General features: G+C 40.5%; 1 protein-coding gene across 4 annotated transcripts in view; it reads right to left on the reverse strand.

Annotated features, from left to right (window-relative positions):
- PARP8 (poly(ADP-ribose) polymerase family member 8) overlaps window positions 1-24,726 on the reverse strand; it is a 168,861-nt gene that overhangs the window by 19,331 nt on the left and 124,804 nt on the right. For all 4 annotated transcript variants that reach the window (XM_066377907.1, XM_066377924.1, XM_066377897.1 and 1 more), the window contains 10 exons: window positions 23,448-23,498; window positions 23,247-23,342; window positions 13,990-14,082; window positions 10,163-10,288; window positions 8,239-8,304; window positions 5,668-5,735; window positions 3,276-3,324; window positions 2,003-2,115; window positions 1,692-1,764; window positions 125-194 (listed from right to left, as the gene is read on the reverse strand). In XM_066377907.1, the coding sequence (XP_066234004.1) occupies window positions 125-194; window positions 1,692-1,764; window positions 2,003-2,115; window positions 3,276-3,324; window positions 5,668-5,735; window positions 8,239-8,304; window positions 10,163-10,288; window positions 13,990-14,082; window positions 23,247-23,342; window positions 23,448-23,498 (805 nt within the window). The remainder of the gene's footprint in view (window positions 1-124; window positions 195-1,691; window positions 1,765-2,002; window positions 2,116-3,275; window positions 3,325-5,667; window positions 5,736-8,238; window positions 8,305-10,162; window positions 10,289-13,989; window positions 14,083-23,246; window positions 23,343-23,447; window positions 23,499-24,726) is intronic.

Here is a 24,726-nt window from a genome sequence, read left to right on the forward strand (position 1 = left end):
AAAAAATTTAATATCAATATGTCAACGTTTCAGCACTTGATGAAGAATTGTGCCTGGCACATATTATAATAGAGAAAGGTAAACTTAATAAATTTGAGGTTAGACATGAAATATATAAGCTTACCTGAGTAACCAAATGATATGCTTGACATTGGACTTAGGTAGATCCCACTTCCGTACATCGCACCGTGGAGCTACACGGGAAGGTGAGGGGGACAGAGGGCAGTGGTTTCCAATGTTAAAATTTTACAAAAAAAGGTAAACAGGCCCTGGCCAGTTGGCTCAGTGGTAGAGCGTCAATCTGGCATGTGGAAGTCCCGGGTTCAATTACTGACCAGGGCACACAGGAGAAGTGCCCATCTGCTTCTCCACCCTTCTCCCTCTCCTTCCTCTCTGTCTCTCTCTTCCCCTCATGCAGCCAAGGCTCCCCTGGGGAAAAGTTGGTCCAGGGTCTGAGGATGGCTCCATGGCCTCCATCTCAGGTTCTAGAATGGCTCTGGTTGGTGGAGCAATGCCCCAGATGGGCAGAGAGCATTGCCCACTAGTGGGCATGCCGGGTGGATCCCAGTTGGGCACATGTGGGAGTCTATCTCTCTGCCTCCAGGTTTCTCACTTCAGAAGAATACAAAAAAAAAAAAAAAAAGGTAAATGGTCTCATGGCAGAGCATTAACCATATTTTCTAGCAAGATCTAATTTGAAAACAGCAGCATGGATATCCTTTTCTTTCACATTCAGAGTAAGTAGCTATATAAAATATGACAGCCGGAGCAAAAATTCCTTTGCTCCCAGCAATGACAAAAAGAGTCACTTAGTATAAAGCACAGGAATAGACTTTTGTGTTAATGAGTAAAAAATTCTGAAAACAAAACAGGCTGAAACACGTGGCAGAATCAGGATAAGTGCTCACACGCTAGTGAATTGACCCATTCTCCGGCTCAGCCTTGCTTTTCACAAGATACCGCGTTTTGTGAACTGAAACTCTTCACCCAGTCTGAGGAACTACTCAGAATGCTGGAATTCTCTCCTATACTGTCTCTGTGTTCTAGGGCCCTGCACCTTCTTTGGTATGCATTTATGAACATACACATCTAATCATGTCATCTCAACAGCCGTCAGCGTGTGAGACCTAGCCCAGCTGACTGGGTTGAGGGTCTCATTTCCTGACCTCTTTACATCGCTGGATGGAAATCAGCCCCGTGACAGTCGGGGGGACATTGGAAGCGAAGGGCATGAATAAACATGAGGACTATATCCCATAATGTGCTGCTGACCTCAGAGCTGACCTGGGGATGGAACAGCAGGTGTCCCACGGCCGGCCCTTCTGTGTCCAGTCTCCGGGTCCCTGTTAGCTCTTAGTCACCCTGGAGCAGGGCTCAAAGAACGTGTATTCAAGGAGCAGCCAGAATGCCTGTAGGGCTTTATTTTTTTGCATGATGACGTTTTCTACTTACATTCAAAAGGATTTTACTCTTTTTGCACACCAGCCAACTGCTTCTTTCCGCCCCTGTACTGTGTGTGGGTCAATTGTACTTCAGTTACTTTGGGAAAATGACTTACACTCATTAAAAATCCCAACTAATGTTTAAAACTCCAAATACTCTCTCTTTTATGAGTGCAACACGACGACAGGCTTGCCACCGATCGCCACAGTGGGAGAAGAGCAAGGGCCCGGGAAACCTTCAGGGTTTACCTGCAGCCTCGTGTTCGAAGCGACGACAAGCCCATTCCTCAGGATGGAATGCCAGTTCTCGATGTGTGAGCCACTGAGACAGAGGGGGGAGGGAGGCAAAACCAGAACTCAGGCATCTCTTACGTAAAATAATACATAACAGTCAAAGAACACAAGCCACGGTGCCTCCTGAGCTCCTAGGTCAAGTAGGACATTGTTGTCGTTGACCTCTCAGCGTTATTACAGCCAACGATGACCACAGAAGGTTCTCCTCCCCGCACATTTCTGAAGACAGGGGGCACTCACCCCTCCCGAGAGTAAGCCACACTCACTGAAATGCGAAGGTACTTCCGAAGAGTTTTTTAGCAGCTCTGAAATTGGATTCTTTGGCTGGAGGACTGCTGAGGAGGAGGAACTGATGTGGCGTATGCATAAACTTCAATTGCTGCCGTCGGAAAAGAATGACACATAAAAAAAAAAGTTCAATTTAACGTACAATCAGGCTACCGGTAATTTCAAATTTTACTGGTCTAAGAATTAGATAGCTTCAAACCATAATAAATTTAGGCTACTCACATCAACAAAAATATTCATTCAAAAAAAAAAACAAACCGAACCCAACCCTGTATAAATAATAAATCATGGAACTGGTGGTACAAAGGATAATCCTTTAGGCTAACAGAAAATGAATAGAAGACCACAATCCAAAGTCATTTATATTTAGCTCTGAAATATACTATGTAATCACATTCAAGATCTGCCTTCCTAATTACATTTCTTCTTAAGAATTTTATTGCAGAATTCCCTAAGTGTACCCTAGCTATGCAACTGGGGAAATAGTCTGAGAGTTTGCTAAGCAAAAAAGAAAGTTAGCCCAGGAGGTTTAAATTAAAAAAAAAAAGAAAATATCATCATGCTGTATTTGCATATCTGTAAAAACTGGAAATCGCCCACATTCAAATATTGTTTGCCGCTTCGTTCACAGAAAAGAAATTAAAGCAGAACCTTCTGGGTGAGTTGCCTGCTCCCATTTGCTAACTGCTGCCTGTTCCCTTCCAACGAGGAGCAGACTTCTACAGGGACACAACGGAGGACTCTCCCAGGCCAGGGATCCGGAGAGGGGAGAGCTGAGGTTGCAGACACGGCTCTTACTGATGAAACCAGAGTGCATCAGCTTTCTTGTTGCTATGTCAGAGCACCGGGCCAATCAGGGAGCTATCTGGAGGCACTACCTTCTCTTGGTGCAGAGAAGCAGAGCAGTGCCAGCAATGATTAAAAGCCCATTCCCTTTCCCTGGTCAATCCCTACACCATATTCTTTCTGTCGCCTTTGGAATAACTCTCTCACACCAACTCTGATTTATTTAAAAGGTCAGGGCAACAGCCTGCATTTGAATTTGATAGCTTGGAAAAGCCTGAAGCTGGTGCGCATATGGCAACTTCAAACCGAAGAATCAGGCCTAACCCAAGTCTACTTTAATTTCCTGGAGAGGCAGCCAAAAAAAAAAAAAAAAAAAAAAATCAATCAATTAATAACAGGGCTCGTTTCTCCCAACTAACAAGTGTTCCCCCCATTTCTGTGCGTATATGTGAAAAATTAACTTACCCTGTTAACTGGCAGTTTCACAATATGTGACCTATTACTTGAAATAACCCTAAAATGAATTAAAATAATTCATCAGTCAAGAAAATATTTGCCAAATGTTTTTAGGGTTTTATTCCTTAGTTGGCAAGTGATCGAAACTTATTTTTACTGTGATATAAACTTAATTGAGTCATAATTTTACTTTGCTTTCTGAAACAGTTTAAAGAGCTTATGTAACAAAATATTTCAACCTGAGAAACAATATTTTAATCTTCTTTAAAACTTAAGATAATTTTTAATGTTTACAATCTCAAAAATCAGCAAAATGAACAGATCCAAATATAGTTTCAAATGCTAATCTATATATCACAAAGATTATTTATTATTATTATTATGTGTATTTCTGAAGTGAGAAGCAGGGAGGCAGAGAGACAGGCTCCTGCATGAGCCCGACCGGGCTCCACCCAGCATGCCCACCAGGGGGCAATGCTCTGCCGCTTTGGGGCGTTGCTCTGTTGCAACCTAAGCCATTCTAGCACCTGAGGCGGAGGTCATGGAGCCATCCTCAGCGCCCAGGTCAACTTTGCTCCCATGGAGCCTTGGCTGCAGGAGGGGAAGAGAGAGACTGAAAAGAAGGAGAGGGGGAGGGGTGGAGAAGCAGATGGGTGCTTCTCCTGTGTGCCCTGGCTCAGAATCAAACCCGGGACTTCCATATACCTGGCCGACGCTATACCACTGAGCAACCAGCCAGGGCCTATATATCATAAAGATTAGAAGATGATACTGCTTTCTTTGCCCCCTCCCTATATTACCTAATTAAAACTGAGCTTTTAATGAAGATCCTCCTTCTTTAAATATTTAAGAATCACTTTGGGCTGATGTACACAATGATTAAAAGCTGTTTTTCAACATATTTAGACACAGAAGTTGAAAATATTAAATTCAGATATCTGAAAAATTTTTTCAGGTATACAAAATAATAAGCAGGGAAAATGGTAAAACTTTTTGATAGATTTTTTTTTCCCTTGAATGAAGAATGACTGACAGGCTGAAGTAAATGTTCATAATAATCAAAGTTTAATCATCAGGCTGATGTCAGGGAAAAAAAAGAGATGAGATGCCCGAGATTTGTACCTTCATTCTGAAGATGTTTTAACGCAAGAATTTTAAAAATCAAAATGAAAATGATGTGTTATCTTACTGAACTTGGAATTCTAATAACATATCATGAAACATTCAAGGAAGGAAGAGGACTAATCCTAAATTTTGTCACAGTCTAATATTCGACTATATTAGATGTGTCTTGTAAAATTCTGATGGAGTAAAAGTTACATAATTAGAATCACAAGGTATCCAGGTCTCCTTTGCCTGTCTTTACATATTTTTTAGAAAATGTCCTGGCTGTAGCCTGGAATAAACACGATTCACCCCAACCTCAAATAATCTTTAGATGTGTCTTAGCGCATGATAACTGTGGGAAATTCCACAGTCTGAGTTTTCAGTGATTTCAGAGAGACATGTACATAAAACCCTTACAGGGACTGCGAGGAGATATGACTGTTTTCATTTTAAAAGTGAGAAGCCAGAGGGCAAATAACTGCTCCAAAAATTAGGGGGTCAGGGAACGTGCAGATACTCCAGGACTTTCAGCCTTTTGTCTAGTGCATTTGCACCAATGAAATAAAAGTTGGTTTTGCATCTCATTTGCATAGTTGAACAACTTTCTTTGACTTGTCATTTGATTTTCTGATGTCCTTGCTTAACAAAAACAACAAAAATCAAATGCTTCTTTTTATCGCTTCATATTCATTTTGAAATATTCCCTAATTTTGGGGAGCAGTGTATTTGGATGGCACTGTGCCAAGGGTGAGGTGTCCCCTGGTCTGAGCTGGGACTCCTTCAAGGACCCACGGTGGCCCTACGTGACATCCTCTCCAGGCTTGCCCATGAACACTGCCTCATCTGTGGCCATCAAACCCAGGAGTTTCTCAAATTTAGACTGTCCTCAAATTTAGATTTGCTCCCTTGAGCAAATCATACACAACATACATTTCAGACAGATGCTCAATCCCAGGTGAGTTTTATCACTCAGTCCTCTGTCAACTAGAAAAGTACACGAACCAGAAGCTGCTTTACCACGTAGCCCAGTTAACCACACTTTTTAAGACCAGAGACACACAGTCTTCACATCCAAGGTCTAGCCACGGGGCGCAGATGCCGCCCTGTCCTTCCCCGGGTGACGCACGAGGCTGCATTAGAGGGAGCGTTGGGAGACCCCAGACTGCAGACCCCCGGCTCACAGGCTCACAGAGTGTGGCCCTGCACAGTCTCAGACATAGGCTCCCCCTCCCCCCCAGAGCAGGCAGTGGAAACCAATGCTGTTTTCATCAAGAGGAAAACGAGAATTTGATACCATTGCAGCAGGGGGTGCGCAAGGGGGTCCTGTTTGTCCATCTGCTTCTTGATTTCCAGGTACGGCGCCTGAAAAACAGTCATTATATTTCTTGATTTCTCTTGAAAATCCCTTTTTTCCTTTATTTTTTATTTTATTTTATTTTATTGGATAAAGGAAAACCAGCACGAACAGGCAGGTATGCCTAAGCCTAGTGACACCTGCAAAACCGTGCTGTGACGCAGTCACAGCCATGATAACCTCTCCCGAGATGACGTGAGCTCTGAACTTCCATGAGGCACAAAGGACTTACCAGAACATTCTGCTAAGACACTTCATAGCCTGGTTTCCATGCACTAGGTCACATCCCTAAGGGCAACCCCAACTCCTCCTGCCGAGCCTTTGACTGAGGAAACGCCGTGCTGCCAACCCACAGAAGGTACCCACCCCCAGGGCTTAGGTTGCTGGGAATTCTCCACTTTCCCCTCCTGTCATTTTCCACCCCCCCCCCCCCAGCCCTGTCACTTCTCCAGCACCCCTTTTGTTCCCTGTACTTTCTCTTTAAAAACGTTAATTGCTCTGCCTCAGCTGGAGGTGAGCTCTGCTGGTTCCACCGTCCTGCAAATAGTGTACAGTCTGTCTCATCACCTTCAGCGGGCGTCCCTGGGCTGTTTCTCTTTGACAATGGCTGTTTCTGACTTTTAACTGACACTGATAGAAACCAAACGTGTAATAGCTACTGTTCATGCTCCTATGTGACCTATTGACTTAGGTGTAGCTCTTTTTGTGGAAAAAAAAAATGAACATTTACATAAAGGCTCTTCTCTTAAAAGTATCTAACGGCATTTATCTTTTCACAGAAAAAAGGGCAATCCGTCTGTGATAAATTTAGGTCTATCTACAGGGCAGTATGTTCTGGAAACAGGACGGTAGAACGAGGTATTTATTTGGAGAGGCTGCAAGAATTTGACGCGATAAATGCTGACAAGCACAGAAAACAAGGGGGCAGGCATTGTTCCCCACCTCCACAGTGAAGAAAGCGGAGCTCCCCACCCCCGCCCCCGGGTCACAGGCCACATCACCGATGAGCAAGTTCTACAGAGGAGCCTCTTGCTTCCTTGGCTGACACCCGGTGAGCTCTGTCACCTCTAGAGAAAAGAGCTAAAGAGCTTCCACCTGACCCAGAACACAGGAAGGCATCGCTGGCAGAGAGCTGACCTCAGAGCCCAAGTGTGTCACTATTTTTAAATCCACGAACAAGCTGGGTCTAGGGTAGAGTATAAATATACCACACCAAAGCACCCAGGGACTAGAAATGTTTCTGCAATTTTGTGTGAAATATTGCAATAGTCCCCCCCCCCCCCCCTCAAGTCGAAATGCATTCTGTCATTTTCTTTCCCTTATACCAATATAATAGATATTTGTTTGAAAAGAATTCACATAATGCCAGAAGGAGCGGGCATGGCTAAGCTACTGGGAAGGATGTCGAACAGGCAAACACAGTCACTTTGAATTAAGGGCTCTTTACCAATGTTTAACATAGACTATTTGTGAATGAATGAATGGATATCTTACTGTGTGAATAACTTTCAAAAGAAATCAAGGCTGAAAGTTAGGAATGTAAATATGTACTTTGGAAGCACCTTTTCAAACAGAGTAAAGATGATGGCAGGGTGGGTGTGGGGAGGACAGTACAAGCTTTATCTCTTCCTGCGACAGGAGAAGACCCCTCAATTTCCTCCCCAGAGAAAGGAAATGACCCAGGGTAATAATACTCCTTATCACCCTGGAAGGATCTCTGGGCAGGGCAAGCCGTGAAACCACCATCTTACAAACTGAACCTATAATGCGTGTTGCTGTCAATTTGAGATGATTCATTTCTATTCAAAATGATGAGTTTTAAACCTCTCTCCAAACCTTCCTCAGTGGAAAGGGGCCAATAATTCAATAGCATGTGCTCTTCCAAGTGCTGTGCTATATGTAGCCCAGGGATATGCCAGACTTTCATGATGAACCACGGATCCTTACTCATCAAACTTCCCCACCAAAGTCTCTCTCCTAAAGGCCAAAAATACAAACTCACACTCCCAGGGAGTCTGGTGTCTTCCAAAGCTGTTTTAAGACTCGGTTATTGTATCTAAAATATTCACGTACACTTTAAATTGATAAAATATTTTTTTCATTGAACATTAAAATGATGTTTTGAAATTATCACTGCTAATTAAAATTGACAGCCTAGCAGGAGGGCACCAGACTTAACCCATGCCTTAACACACCCTGAGACACCTCCTCCATGTGCTCAGACTCGTGCTGGAAGGTAGGAGCAGACCATTACGATTATGATGAGGCTGCTGTCACTCTCCAAAAGTCAATGCGGTGGCATGCCAATACACGCGTGTAATTTAATTAAAGCATCTTAGTCCAGCACCACTTCAATTTTTTTTATGATTTCAATTATACTCCTATAGAACAGAAAAGTCTGTACGGCTGGTATGCTCAGACATATTTCTTTTTCCCCACTTCAGACATTTTTGAAATACAATTTTACACAAGCGAAACCGAACTGTACAAGACCACCGATGATATACTTACTTGTGTCATTTCTCTAATAGAAGTTATGCTATCCAGTGCTTTCATCACTCGATCATAATTCTTCTTCTATTTGAACAAGAAAAAAAACCCCAGTAATTTTGCAAGTCTGAACATTCCCAGAGAAATAGATTATTTCTGTACATGAATTTTCCACCGAAGTTCTTTCTGATGGCAATGGCTGTGCTATGCACATCATGGGAAGATTTTAATGAGATGGTTCAAGGACGCAGGATTTATAACTGAGTCAGAGGGAAGGGAAAAAGAAAACGCCAGACCTAACAAAACCCATAAAATCATGTGCAGCCCACAGGGGAATAAACTATCAACACACAAAAAAAAGATGTTGGAGGGCCCTGGCCGGTTGGCTCAGTGGTAGAATGTAGGCCCAGAGTGTGGAAGTCCTGGGTTGGATTCCTGGCCAGGGCACACAGGAGAAGCACCCATCTGTTTCTCCACCTTTCCCCCCTCCTTCCTCTCTGTCTCTTTCTCTTCCCCTCCCGCAGCCAAGGCTCCATTGGAGAAAAGTTGGCTCAGGCTCCGAGGATGGCTTCATGGCCTCTGCCTCAGGCATTAAAATGGGGCTCAGGTTGTAACAGAGTAACACCCCACATAGGCTGAGCATCGCTCCCTGGTGGGCATGCCGGGTGGATCCTAGTCGGACGCATGTGGGAGTCTGTCTGACTACCTCCCCGCTTCTCACTTTGGAAAAATACAAAAAAAAAAAAAAAAGATGTTGATATTGGGCCCTGGCTGGGTAACTCATTTGGCTAAATCGTCCTAATACGCCAAGGTTGTGGGTTCAATCCCCAGTCAAGGGCACAAACAAGAACCTACCAAGGAAGACACGGTGAGTGGAACAACAAAGCGATGTTTTGCTCTCTCTCTCTTTCTCTCTCTCCCCCTTCTTCTCTAAAATTAATAATTAAGTAAAATTTAAAAAATAAAAAATATTGGGTTCCATATTCTGCCTTTTCACCACTAAAAGAGATTCAGGCACGATGAATACAGCAAGCATAAAATCCTTCTAAAAATACAATAATTCACTTTTAAGTCTTACGATTCCATTTTGCTCTTTAATTCCATGTGATCGGAAGATAGTTCCCCGAAGAGGAGGAAGGGGCAGGTGCGGAAACAGCACCATCCACTTAACTGACCATTCATTTTGAAGCACAATGTAAATGTGTAATGTACGCACTGTGCTACCACTTATGAGGTAGTTTTTCCAGGAAATGTTATATGGTCATTGTTTCTAGAAAAGGTTTCCAAGATGAATAGCAATAGAAACTAAGGCAATTTTAGCTGTCGTGCAATTTGAAATTTGTCATTTCAGGAGGACTCTGCCTAGTATCCGTTAATGTTTATAAAACTGTTATCTCAAGAAATGCCAACTGATCGACAGTATGAATTTAACTATCATTACCCTTCAGATAACTGCAGGGGTGCGGGACGGCAAGAGGGCCGGACTGAAGATACAGTGGACACAGGGACATTTGTCCTTTTTAATACGTGAGTTTTACAAGTAGTTATATGAGTTAGAATCTCAAAAAAATATATATCTATTGAAAGTGAAATAACCCTAGTGACCATTATTATCAGCCAATTATTAAGATCTGTTCACCGACCCCCCGCATGCAGATCAGAACATGAGAGGATTAAATGGGTCTAGTTTCATGAAGAGGAAGGTCTGGAAATGACATTAAGGGATGGAAGGACAGGGGAGGTAACAGGACACAGGAAGGATAAAAGGCAGAAGTAAGTCTAGTTTGTAGAAGAAGACTCTTATTTACGAAATGGATACAGAGTCCCTGACGATCCCGGGTATGCTCAATGACACGGCAGTTTAGAGAGAAAAGCCCATGAGACTCAATTCCCTGCTATTGTTGATGGACATGCGTGTGATTGCCGTGTGAGGCCCACTACTCACCCTGGGGTTGAAGGCCAGCATCTGAGGGTCGTTAGGATCAACCACAGAAGGGTACGGCTCGAAAATGACCACCTTCCTGGGAGATTCCAGCGCAGACCTGCACATGGAGACCAGCAGGTCCACCACCTTGAAATACACACGGAAGACAGTTACCACAACCTCCGGTTTTTACCCCGTGCCTGGCCATGGGGTCTCCCTCTCCTGGGAATTAATTAGGAAGATTCAGGAATGCTAACGGAGCTCTCCAATCTGCTCTTTGTCATGCTAGACCAAGTCTGACCAAAGCTGACCCTCAATTTAAAGGAATACATGTTGCTTCTCATTACTCGTGTCCTAATACTCTTGTCATGAACATACAATATGTGCTAACATTGCTCTAGGTTCTATGACAAGACAGTGAACAAAACAAACAGGTCCTTGTTCTCCTAAGGACTGATATCCCAATGAAGATGACCCATAATAAAAACAAATCAGTTAAACAAATATACACTTAAATACAGTTACTGGTCATGTTCAATGCTATAAAAAAATAAAGCACGCATTGGAGATAAAGGCAGTGATGGGTACTGTGTGCATATGTTAATTTTCCATGGAGTAAACTTTGTCCAGTTAAAAAAATTGTAATGCATGACTTGGATTTCTTTTACACAAAATTATATATATTTCCCCACTGCCAGCATTTCAAATTAAAGACTCTGAATAGGATCTTAGCCCATATGGTGCATGCTGTGGCCAGCAAGTTGGCGCGATCTTTCTTCTTCGGCTGAATAAGAAAACTGAAGAGGCAGTGTGGAGGCTGGCTAAGACACTTTGGATAAGAATGCCATGGGATATTAAATTCAAGCAATGGGAATCACATCAGGCCATGTGATGAGTGGAAATGAAAGAAAGGTCTGCGCGTTTATAGAACCACATGCGTTTCCAGAGGACAGGACATTACGTATAACCTCAACTGGTAAGTCAGGGAGTCCCCCCAACCCTCCTCCTGCCCACCACACAGACACAAAAATGACAGGCCTCAGCTTGTGCACGTGAGAAATTCAAGTGCGGGTTGGCAAGGAAGGCACGCACGGGAGTTACAGGAGTGGCCTCCAGATATACAATGCATTCTGCAAAGAGGTGGATATAGTTTGTACACAGTGGCCTTCAAACATTTCAATTGTGACTACTTTAGTTTTTTTTTTCCCCCAAAAAATTCTCATTTGAGAGCCCAAAATATAAAGGAACATATGGAGCTGTTCCAGCTGATGCAGTTCCGGGGGCCAGACATTCTACATCAGCTCCAGCCCCGCCTGCCGAGCAACGCGGGGTACCGCATAGAATGCAGCCGTCTGGTGGTGCGCCGTGGCCAAGAAGAGGTGTCTCCCTTCCATCTATAAAAACAGTCTGTTTCCGTGTAGCCTTTAGGACCATAACAAGAATACTGGGGTACTTGCAAGGAATATTTCACGTTGCAGTAGAAACACTAACTGCTCTGACTTCTGGATACTGATGTTTAGAGTTGAGTCACTCAATTGATCTGATTGCATACTTGCGCTTGGTCATGATCATTACATGACCCCAAATTAATTTCTCTTTAAGAACCATAATTTTTAGAGACGTATCTTTATAACGGGGGGAGGAGGGTACCTATTATTCTGTCTAGCCTACTGTTAGCATGATGTCTGTTTTCCTTCTAATCAACTACTTATTTCTAGGCTTTAATTCCTTCCTTTTTCAAATGGTTTGAGGGAGAGTTTACATCCAGTAAAATGCACAAATGTTACCTATACTACTTGAAGAATTTATACACACACACACACACACACACCTGTGTAAAGTATGATTATTTTCACCAGCTATAAACAGCACGCATTAAAGTGGTGGGTTTTTTTTGAGCAACATTAGTTCCAAGGGATGAGAAAAACTTTTACATTAAAAAAAAAAGGGGGGGAAGAAAAGAAAAAGATGCACTATGGTCAGACATATCTGAGCGGTGAGTCATTTTCCTTGTTGTAGGGAACCTCACAGCCTTGCATATGTGCAGGTGGGGTATAGAACAACACCAAGATTTATATTTGAAATTTATCTTAATCATGGAATTACTTTTCCACATGACACAGGATCAGTGTTCTACTGTTTGCATTACTTTTATTCATAGCTCATCACTTCACAATTATTGTCCTTAATGCTTCATATTAGTTTAGTTGATCACGGAGATGACTAGGTTAAGGGACGGCATACATCCATGGCCGGGGTATCCATACGGACTGTGCACCCTCATCTAGCGGCGTGGCATGCCTGTTTGTTACACAGGAGGCCTTTGATACGTGTTGAAAGAGTGACAATATGTCTGTTGCATGATCATTTCTGCCACCCATCTTCGTGAATTTTGAAAACGAGAGATAGATACGATTTTTAGTGAACTTGACTATAAATTCCTCACACGTCTTTACTAACTCTAGGTCCCTGTTTGTGAGTGAAATGCATCCATTTCACCCATTACTATGTTAGGATGTCTTTGTGGCTTTCTCGATTTTCATGAACTTTCATATAATTTGGGTGTGGCAAAATAAACTTTTCACATTTAGCTCTTGAAGGTTCACTATCTCTTCTAGTAACAAATATAAAGTATGTCTGAACTCCCATCTGTTGCAATTTTCCTTTATGGTTTATTGATGCGGAAATGCATGAACCTGACACGGTACCTACACTGTGCATGCTCAGAGAATAATACACTAGTTTTATTCTCTAGGGTATGCGTGTGTATGTATTTTATTGAGTTTATTGGGGTGACACTGGTTAATATTTTTAAACAAAACTAATCTTCAAGCCATTTGCAATTTACTCTTACACATAGTCCAAAGTAAAACACTAAACTGATTCCTTCCAGGATGCCAGCCACTGCTTCCCACAGCATTTCCTAAATCATTTCAACTTACCACTCAATGTGATACCTCTTTTAACATATATTAAATATATGGATGACTTGATGCATTTTGTGGCTAATCTGCCATTCTGCTCCTTGCCACCATTGTATTTTGTTAAAATACGCTGCTCTCAAAAAGGGAATATTTCAAAATGAATATGAAGCGATAAAATATCCCCTAATTTTTATGAGCAGTATATTACAAGATAGCATAGAATGTTTTTGTATATAGATAGGCTAGCTTCCCCTTAATTTTTTTTTTTTTTTTTTTTAGTTTTCTGACTTTTTCCTTCTAGATATATGTTAGTAATTTACTTAGGCTCTGTAAATGAAGAAGAAGAAAGGAAGAAACCAATTGAAATTTTAAAGGAATCGCCCAATACGTTTTTGACATCTTCATAATTCATTTTTTCCTTCCAGAAACATGGAAAGCTTCTCTCCCTCCAAATCATTTTCATTCGTTGTTCTATTTTTCTTCTTCTGCCACAAACACTGCGACTGGAAAATTGAATGTGCTCTTTTTTATTGCATGCTCTGCCTGTTCTCTTTTCATCTAAATTTTAGAGAGAAATTGGCTTCCACTTCATGGCGCTACAGCCTTAGGAGCACATTTTGCATAAGACATGTGCAGGGGCTTCCCTTTCTGAACCTTCACGCATAAGAGAGTCACAGCTCTTCTCCCTCCACACGACGGAAAGCTGGTCTCATTTCTCCCCTTGGCAACGGCACAGTGACAACAAAACACACAGGAGGTCAAGAGAGCAAAATTTAGTTCATACGTTCAGTATATCAAATGCCAGTTCACTTTAACGACCAACTATCAAAAATGTGTCCACGATGGCAGAGGGGCAGTAAGTAGGGAATCAGGATATATCTTTTGAATCCCAGTAAAAGGATAACTGGTGTCCCGTGTTCCTACCTGAGCCCCGGTCGCAATCTCGTCGGCGGCCTCGTTCATCACGCCCAGGGTTTGGAAGGCAAACACACACAGCTCGCGTTCACACACGGTGGGCTGCAAGAGAAGGGGGGGCCGTCACCACCTTCCATTCCAGCTCCTGAGTCCTGAATTACATGTATGACATTACACGGAACGAATGGAAAATCGAACGTTTTATAATGTTCAAAAGAAGGGAGTCCTATTGCTTTAATAAAAATTTCGGTGTTTAGGTCACAGTTAGTAAATACTTACTGACATAAAGTCACAAATGTGATTAAGAATGCATGTGTTAGTTATAGCCCCTTTGCACTAGGAATGATTTAGCAATAGATGAAAATGTTCTTAAATTGGAAAGTCCACATCTCCTGTTTAATATACATTTATATATATACATATATAAATATATACATAGTATAACATGTACAATATATGTTTATACATATATAACTATATATGTCTGTTATATACACATATACAGACATATATATAAATATAAAAGCAGATACCTAAGCTGGTGATATTCTAAAAAATGAGTTTAAACTCCAAACCTGTGAAAACAAATAAACAAAGGAGAATTCCACTTTTCTCTCCAAAGTAATTTTCTTTGGAAGAAAGAAGCATGACTCTGCCTAGTTGCTACCCAGCTCTTGAAAGATTGGTTTTGTTGCAAAATTTTTCGACTTCAATAACCTCCCGAAGTCAACAGCACTGAAATATACACTCTGCAATTGCTTCCGAAGAACTCTCATCTTTCAAATCTAATACTGTGTCATCTGTTTGATTTATCTTATCTCCCGAGTTCCATTGCATTAGGTAGCTGATGAAGCCTAACGCGATGCAATCCACGCTGCGGTGCACAGCAGAGAAAAGGCATCTGTTAGTGCCACTGCCCTGCGCTCGCTCCTTTCAGAGGACAACTGGTCTACCCCTGGAGCAGGGGGAAGTATGGCCCCAGCCGGGACATCCTTTATGTTCAGAAGGGGCTTCTATGGTGGTTTTGTGGAATAAAGCATGACCAATCACAAAAGGTTTCTGGTTGACCTTCCCCTAGGTGATTTTAGGGAGAGAGAGAGAGAAAAAAAAAAAGAATTGATATATTTCCTTTATCAGCCTTAAATGTACAGTTGGGTTCCATTTCAGAAACACCAGGAAAAGCTACCTATGGGAAGAAAGTATCTGGAGAAAGTTCTTCATCCAGACTCAAACAATACACACCATCCTACATATACTATATGGCTATACTTAGAGCAGACTGTGCAATTTCCATTTCTTTTGAGTGTTTAATCCATTCTTGGTGTGTGTGTGTGTGTGTATAAGTGCCCATGTGTTTCAGCCTAAATTTCCACCGCTGACATTGGGTTGTTTCTATTAACTTTCTAGGAGCTTGGCATGGTATGAAACAACAATGCCATCATTTAGGACACATTTATTATACAGTATTGCTGTTGAGTACAGTGAAGCTGCATACAAATGAGAACCCAAAAAGACAAACCTTGGCAATCATTAGGGGCCCTGGGAATTAATTCATTTATCAGTTACCCCAAGTTCACCGAGGAAGTAAACAGAGACACAGAAGGTATTTATTTTGTCTTTAATACCCTTTGCCAAGTAACCATAAACTTTTTTTATGATTACACTCCACCAATTCCAAAGCCTCATTTAGTGTACAAGAATAATGACTGCTTTTTTGTTGTTGTTTTGTTTTTTTAGTATTTGAGCCGTGGACAACCAGTCAAATATTTACTTATTTACTTTGTGATTGTTCAAATATTTAAGTATGTATGTGTTCCCATATACTTTCTAGGGACTGTAACAGAAACTACCATTCCCGTCCTAAATTGGTCCCTTAAACAATGAAAATGGCAATGAAAGAAAATGACCTGCTACAAGAGATTGGAAGGTAATTTCCAAAAGTGTAAATCAGTGAACTCTGAGGTCAACATTTGCAAACTAGTTTCTGTAGAATACTTACCCTTCCTCTCCCACGTTTATTCACATTCTGAGGAAGGTTCAAATGCCAACCCACGATGAAGTCCTGAGTAACCAGGATAAGCTGTGTCTCACTGCACACACCAAGGACATGCTATTCAAAGGATCCCAGCTCAGTGTTACTTAATGAAATAAGTAATTGTGTTGTGGGTTAGCATTTTCACTCTCCCAGCCAATCCCCTGCACCCAACAAATTTTGCTATTACTGTATTTACACAGAAAAACTCTAGCATCAACTCAAAATCAAACATAGTAATTAAATAGCTATTTCTGGATAAGTGAAATGATGTGTTTTATTACACATACCTGAATACAAAACATGTGTGCCTAAGTATTGTATAATCAAATGTGTACAATACTTACTGATTGATTTTTTAAATTTCCAATAATTAGTTTAAATTTGTAAAATATTACCTACTTTTTTTTTTTGTTTGTTTTCTGAAGTGAGAAGTGGAGGACGCAGACAGACAGACTCCCACATGCACCCGACTGGGATCCACCCAGCAAGCCCACCAGGGGGGCAATGCTCTGCCCATCTGGGGCATTGCTCCATTGCAACCGGAGCAATTCTAGTGCCTGAGGTGGAGGCTATGAAGCCGTCCTCAGTGTCCGGGCCAGCTTTTCTCCAATGGAGCCTTGGCTGTGGGAGGGGAAGAGAGAGATAGAAAGAAAGAAAAGGGGGAAGGGTGGAGAAGCAGATGGGAGCTTCTCCTGTGTGCCCTGACTGGGAATCAAACCCGGGACAACCACACACAGGGCCAACGCTCTACCAATGAGCCAACCGGCCAGAGCTCAAATATTATCTACTCTTAAAGTTATATTATTACATTGCCTTCAAGCAATAAGTCCTATAATTTTTTTTAAAAAGTCCTATAATTTAAACTATTGATATAAAATTATGGTGCATGCCTCTGGCTATTACATATCATAGTTGCATTTTAATATTCATTATGCACCATTTAAAAACATGGAAAACTTTATATGTACCTAAAATAAAATTCATTTTAGAAGTGTTTAAGTTAAGATGAATACATTTTTAATTTTATTTCAATGAGATAAAAGTATTTCAATGAATTAAGTGAGAGCAGCAAGAACATATGTCAAACAATGTTTCTAAGCCCTCAAGGATATTTTAGAACGTAACCATATTTTAGAAACTTTATGTTTTTAATGAATTTCAATTACCTACTACGGAAAAAAGAAATGATACAACTCAAGAGAATATAACTATGTATTCATATACATCACACATGATGTAGGTGAATGGCTTTCAAACCATTTTACCAGTCTTTTTGTTTAAACAAAGCATTTCATGTAAACCCAATATATAGAAGAAATAACAGTGGATATTATTCCAGAAAGACCACGTGTGCATGGTTTAGTTTTCCTATCTGTAAAACAGGGATAAAAATCACAGCTGGATTGTCAGGTTGATAAGAAGACCAAGTGAGCCTGACCAGGTGGTGGCACAGTGGATAGAGTGTTGGACTGGGATGCAGAAGGTCCCAGGTTCGAGACCCCGAGCTCGCCAGCTTGAGTGCGGGCTCATCTGGTTTGAGTAGAGCTCGCCAGCTTGGACCCAAGGTCACTGCTTGAACAAGGGGTTACTCGGTCTGCTGTAGCCCCACAGTCAAGGCATATATGAGAAAGCAATCAATGAACAACTAAGGTGTCGTAACGAAAAACTAATGATTGATGCTTCTCATCTCTCTCCGTTCCTGTCTGTCTGTCCTTATCTATCCCTCTCCTATCTGACTCTCTCTCTGTCTCTGTTAAAAAAAAAAGACCAAGTGAGAAAAACAATCAAGATAAGGTTTATAAAATCTTGAGGTAGGAAGCTGTTTAAATTTTAACAACATTAGGTAACTTACTATAGATTAACTGTCTCTTCTTGTTCTTACCCAATGTCTACACAAATATAAGCATTTAATAAAAATTTGCACTGAAGCATATTAAGAGGTAGTATTTTTGTTTTCATATTCAGTTTATCAAAATTTTTACTTCATTGCTAAAATCTTTCTCACTAAAAAAGGAAGACACACAGAACCTACAAGCCCTTAATTCTCTGTGTCTGGTTTTATAACAATGCTTTGGTTCTTCTAATGTTTTGGAGGAGACGCATTAAGGGGGGGAAAGTGTTACCATACTGAGGAAGGGCAGGAATCCCACCGAGATCAAGACATGTATTCCGTAAGACGGGATCAGGCCAGACTGCGCCTCTACACACAGTCTCGTACAACTAGTTATTGTTGGCGCATAAAACCAATTTCTAGCTTGACCAGGTGGTGGCACAGTGGATACAGCATTGGACTGGGACTAGGATATGGTTTACATTCATTCTTAAAACCGTAAAGTGAAACCTAGCAAGAGCAGACCTAGCTATTTTCTTCTTGGGAAGTGAGTGGGACCCACCCGGCTTTATCCACATGCTTGGTTTCTCAAGAGTTTTCATGGGAATGCCTTAAAATATGACCAAATTATAACCAAGGATTATTAATTTCCCTCTGAAAATAAGAACCTTAGTTATGAACATCTGTCTAAGGTCCACAGTAGGTGAGATACACACAAATATAGGTTCTCAAGTTTCTCAGTTGACTGCTTTAGTAGGATTGGGCATTATTCTCAAGTGGGGAGAATAAACTTCCAGGATCTACGGATTCACTCAGAGCAAGTAACCTGAGACCATTTCACATGGCCGGATGACTGAATGAGGTTCAGAGTTCTCATAATGTATGTTGATGTGGGTAACAGAAAAGTCTGTTAACCAAGGACATACAGAATGATTGCCAAGTATCAATGACAAACTTCCAACTTTGTAAGGACACCACCCACACAACCATGTGTTATTTTGTTTTTTTTTTTCCAACAGTTCAGCAGCTCACATGCAGGGATAAAAAAAAAACACACACAAAAAAACAACAAACAATTTTATTGATCTGAGATGGGAGTCTTCAAGGTGAGTGTAACAAAAAGACAAGGGCACTAAGGATTCAGAGGCTGACAAACGCTGGAGGATTCTGTCCATGAAACCTTCCCCACCTTGCAAAAACACTTGCCGAAGACATACTGGTAATTAACACTTTAAAAGCATTTCTCAAACAGACGCTGTATTGACACTCGAACTAGTTCCAAACTGCACAGAACCAATGACTTGGTTTGGGTTTGGTTTTCTGATTAAGATTCAAATTTCACTGCCAAACCAGAGAGTTGGGCCAAACTGGAGAGTCAGGCATCTCTAGAACAATCTCCTGGTGTTAATGTGCATTTTATGCAGATTCAAAGTGCTACATGTCTGAACTCAAACCTGGGAGTGACACTGATACACTTGGTAAACAAAAGAGCAAACGGGAGCATTCTAGTATTTCTGAATAAGTAATTTAGTGCCCTGTGGGGCAGAAACTGTGACATGCTTACCCAGACTTGTGCAAAGTGGCGGAATAGCACACGTAGCCATAAATTGTAGGGGTTTTGGAACTTAGGGGATTTATGTCATATAATAAAAACTAGATTTGGAGAAAAGAGAAAAAATATTAAAAAAAATAGAGTGAGGCACTGGCCAGTGGGCTTGGGTAGAGCGTCGGCCCGGCGTGTGGAAGTCCTAGCTTTGATTCCCAGCCAGGGCACAGAGCAGAAGTGCCCATCTGCTTCTCCATCCTTCCCCCTCTCCCTTCTCTCTATCTCTCTCTTCCCCTACTGCAGCCAAGCCTCTACTGGAGCAAAGCTGGCCCAGGTGCTGAGGACAGCTCCATGGCCTCCACCTCAGGCACTAGAATGGCTCTGGCCACAATGGAGCAATGCCCCAGAGGGGTCAAGTATTGCCCCATTGTGGGCTTGCCGGCTGGATCCTAGTTGGGCGCATGCGGGAGTCTGTCTCTCTGTCTCCCCCTCGCCCTCCGCTTCTTGAACTTTGAAATAGAAAGATCTAAGAATACAATAATATCAGACATAGAATACTATGGAAACCCAAGTTTTATCTAACTTAGGTTATAACTTCCTCTCTTTGTATCTCTGGGGCTTATTAGTTTGCAACACATCATATGGACTGAATGAGTCCGTTTATTAATATCCTATAAGAAAATATTTTTCTAACAATTTTTATACATTACTATTAAAACTGTAATAAAACATACTGCAATAGATAAAAAGAGAAAGAGAGAAAGAAATGAGTGAGCCTGACTTAGGTGAAATTTCTAACAGAATCAAGGGCAGGTCTTTCTGTACCTCTCTTCCTTTGAATATGAACTGTTTCTTTGATTTTCATTTCATGATCTGATTTCATACATCACTTACCTTACTATTTGAAAAAAACCAAAGTAATTTTTCTTATTTCCCTGAATAGCAGTCTGAACTACAGCAACAAAAAAACAAGAGATAACTAGCTATGTTTAAAACCACTTCCACTTCCAAAAGAGAGAGCACGTTTCACCGGTACAGAGTGATGTAAAGTAAAACCAACTTGGAAGACATAGAGAATACTAATAGCCACTATGAGATTTCTATCACTTATTACTGGGATGAACTGCCAGTCACCAAACCACAGAGCGAACCCCTGACAACATGTGTGGCAGAGTCTTCTGTGGGATGCAGAAGTCAATTTAAGTACATGAGCCAAGGGTACCACCATGATGAAGAACCATGTCCTCAGCGCCATCCTGCCAGGGTCCAAATCCTGTCTCTCTCACTTGCCAGCAGCGTGACACTGAATCAATGTTTTCCTCATCTGCAGTCAGAGATAATAATGATACCCTCCTCATTAGGGTTACTATGAGGACTGAATTAGGGAACGCACATAAAGCATTTTGAACATATGATCATATAAAAAGCACTCAAAAAAGATTGTGCTATGAATAACAATACTGTCATGTCCTGCAGTAGAAATGGCTTAGCCATGGAAGGGGCAGAACAGACCTAAGTTCATCAGCAGACACCAACAAAGTAGAAATGCAGCTCTTAAAGCAGCGGTTCTCAACCTGTGGGCCGCGACCCCGGCGGGGGTCCAAGGACCAAAACACAGGGGTCGCCTAAAACCATCGGGAAATACATATTTATTATACAATACATTTTAAAATAAAATATGTATTTCTGATGGCTTTAGGCGACCCCTGTGTTTTGGTCGTTCGACCCCCGCTGGGGTCGCGGCCCACAGGTTGAGAACCGCTGTCTTAAAGGGATACACTAAGAGGGTCACAAGACCCTCCCTGTTCTCATGATAACCACACATGATCATAACCAAATAAAAGTAACCCACGCAACTATATAATAAACACATGCTGACTTAGTTAAATTAAATGTGGAGTTTAGAATAATAATATATCTCTTTGAGAGAAAAGCTGATTGGCAAAAAAACAGCTCATGGGTGGCAAACAAAAAAAAATGTTTTATATATATTTCCCATGCACAAATAAAATAAAACAAGTATAAAAATACCTAACAAATAATTATGTTTATAAATGGTTGTTACATATAGTTTTTAATGTATAAATCTTGAAATACAATGACTTAAATGTAAGATATCAACTAAAAAAACTCTTGGCAAAAAACTTAAGGTGTAAATCTCTGTGACCTTGAATTAGACAAAGGTTCAACTGGTAAATTTGGACTCCATTAAAACTAAAAACTTTTGTATATCACAGGAGCACACAATATATACAGATGTCATATTATAAAGCTGTACACCTAAAATTTATGTTATTAATCAATGTTACCACAATAAATTTAATTAAAAGATTAGAAAACCCAGTACTCCTAAAACTAATACTATAAAATAATAATAAATGTAAGCTGTAATTGGGAAGAACCCACCAAAAAAGGAAAAAAAATTTGCAAATCATATATCTAATAAGGATATAGTATTCACAATATACAAAAAAACTCTAACTCAATAGCAATAACAAAAAAAAATTAAAAAATAGGCAAAGAATTCGAACAGACATTTCTCCAAAGAAGATATACAATGGCCATCAAGCATGTGAAAAGATGCCCTAAAACATTAGTCATCAGGGAAATAGAAATCAAAACTGCCATGAGATACAATTTCACACTACAATGGCGATATATATATATATTAAGATAACAAATGTTGGTGAAGATGTGCAGAAATTGAAACCATCACACACTGTTGGCAGAAATATAAAATGGTCAGAAAGTTTGGTATCTCCTCAAAAAGGGAAAGAACTAACATATGTCTCAGCAATTCCATTAACAGATGAATAAACAATGTCATATGCCATACAATGTAACATGATTCCACCACAAAAAGGAATAAAGGATGGATAGACACACTACATGGATGGACCTTGAAAACACTAAACTAACTTAAAGAAGCCCAAAACAATAGGACACATAATGTATGACTCCATTTGTATGAAGTGTCCAAAGTAGGAAAATTCATAACAGATAGAAAATTCATAACAGATGAGTGGTTGCCAGGGGTGAGGGTAAGGGGAAATTGGGGTGACCGCTAACAGTGACAGGGGTTCTTCTATGCGCCATGAAAACGTTCTGGAATTGGACAGCGGTAATCGTTGCACAACATTATGAAGCTACTAAAAAGCAGTGAACTGTGCCCACTAGATTAGTGAATTATATGTTCTATAAATTTTATCTCAATTAAAAAAAAATTGTAAACAAAGTGTGAAACTGGATAATTCTCCCCCCAATGCACACTGATTCCTATTTCTGCACTCTCTCCATCAGACCCTTGGATGTGTCAATGAGTTGGCATTGTCTGAATCTTTATCCTGACTGACTGCATGCGACTATGGACCTCTTCTAACTGAAATAAAGACTACCTTCTCCTCTCTATGTTAAGCATCTTAAATTATGTGGCTCTGAAGAAACACTGTTTACAAATTTTCATACACACACACACACACACACACACACACACCTATATCTATATCGATATCTATCTCCGTATCCAGCTACATGTACATGACATAGATATCTATGATATAGACACATACAGGTAAGTAGATGAAAAGAGAAATGACCGATAGGGCACATGTAGAAAATACAAAGAGAAATACTTCCTTAATGTCACACTCCTTGCTCTTGCATAGGGATTCCTTCAGAAACAGCGACTCACTAGTCAAAATTATACCACTTCATGTATGAAGTAACTTGCTCAACCATACATGAATTTGCTCAACAAGGAGTATTTACTGTCAATGCAGCTATTTACTTTTTATTTTTATATCTTAACCCTTATATTCTAAGTCCACACTGGCACGCTACTGACGGGAGCTCACCCTGAGCATAGGTCCGTTCTGAAACACGTGTCGCTCATCACAGACCACGCAGTACTCGTTCAACACGGGGATCCGCTGTTCAGCAAACTCAATCGTCTGAACAAAGCACAGAAGAGAAACGGTTAGGTCAAGCTCACAAGTGATTTGAAAACCCACTTAAAGCTAAAATATTTTGAAAGTGGGTGGATTCTTGGCTCATACCTGCACTAGGAAGCCACGGTCTCGTATTGGAATGCATTTGGCACCATTTGGCTATAGAAAGTAAAGGAAAAGAACAAATTAATTTTTTTAAATGGGCCAATATGTAAATTCTAGCCTTTTGCTTTGTGCAATCGTGAATACATATGTAATCCTTCTAAGATCACTTGTAACAGGAGTTAAGTCACTGACACAACATGAAACTTTTCGAGTATCTGTGTTATAAGAAACTTGCTGTCATTTCTATTGCAATCCCTATCTCAACTGAATGAATATTCTTCATGCCTGATCTTCTAGTAAAAATGATTGACATCTTTACGTGATCACAGAAATTATCTCCTCTATTACCCATTGTCAAATGCTCGCACCTCCTCATTCAGAGTATTGCAATCTTATTTTATAACCAGAAAGAATTACTCCTCCAAAGACTTATAAGACAGGTACCGAAAAGTGTACAACACTAAACGGTTATAGTATGCTTAAACTTAACAATACAGGAGGGTTCTAAGACATTTCCTTTTACAGACTATCTAAGATTATCTTTCTTAGGTGTAGCTAACACGGGATATTTTCCACTATGCAACATTTTGCCATTATTTTCTGTATGTCCTCAATACTTAAGTTTTGGTAAGAACTGAGCTTAAAGGATGTCCACCTAAAATTATCAATATACTCAAATACATTTTCTTAACACAAATATTATGATAAAACTTATAATTTAACTTTAGAAATAAAGCTATACAAGAAACAACTTTGCATTTTCATCTGTTGCTAGAGATAGCCATCTTCATAGTTAAGAGCTAAAATGGCCTTCCCAACACAGACTCACACATACTTACCCAAAGCAAACAAAACACTATACCAACTATTTTAGGTAAATTATGTATATAAAATAGATATACTTCTTTATCTGAAACTATCATTCAGATTATTTTAGAGGTAAATTCTGTATAAGACTGACTCCCAATAAATACTGCCCAGTGAACTTAAGCTTTAATACATTCGCCTCTCAGTCCTCTCTCTCTGAAAAATAACAGCTTCAGGATAAAGTGACTTTGGGTCTATAGGCACCACGAACAGCTTCAAGTGAGGTAGAGAGCCACAGCTATAAATGTTGTTTCTGTCTACGAGTAGTGGTGCTCACAGGCAAAGTTTTCCTCTCAGATATAATAGAGAGGACATCACTTTTCAGTTATTAGACAAACCTTGTCTTTCACTAAGTAGGTGAGAAAATCAGAGATCAGATAAACCCACTAAATAAAACATTCAACTTTCAGCTTGT

The sequence above is a fragment of the Saccopteryx leptura genome, chromosome 1 (assembly GCF_036850995.1).
Source record: "Saccopteryx leptura isolate mSacLep1 chromosome 1, mSacLep1_pri_phased_curated, whole genome shotgun sequence".
In the NCBI taxonomy this organism is placed as follows: Eukaryota; Metazoa; Chordata; class Mammalia; order Chiroptera; family Emballonuridae; genus Saccopteryx; species Saccopteryx leptura.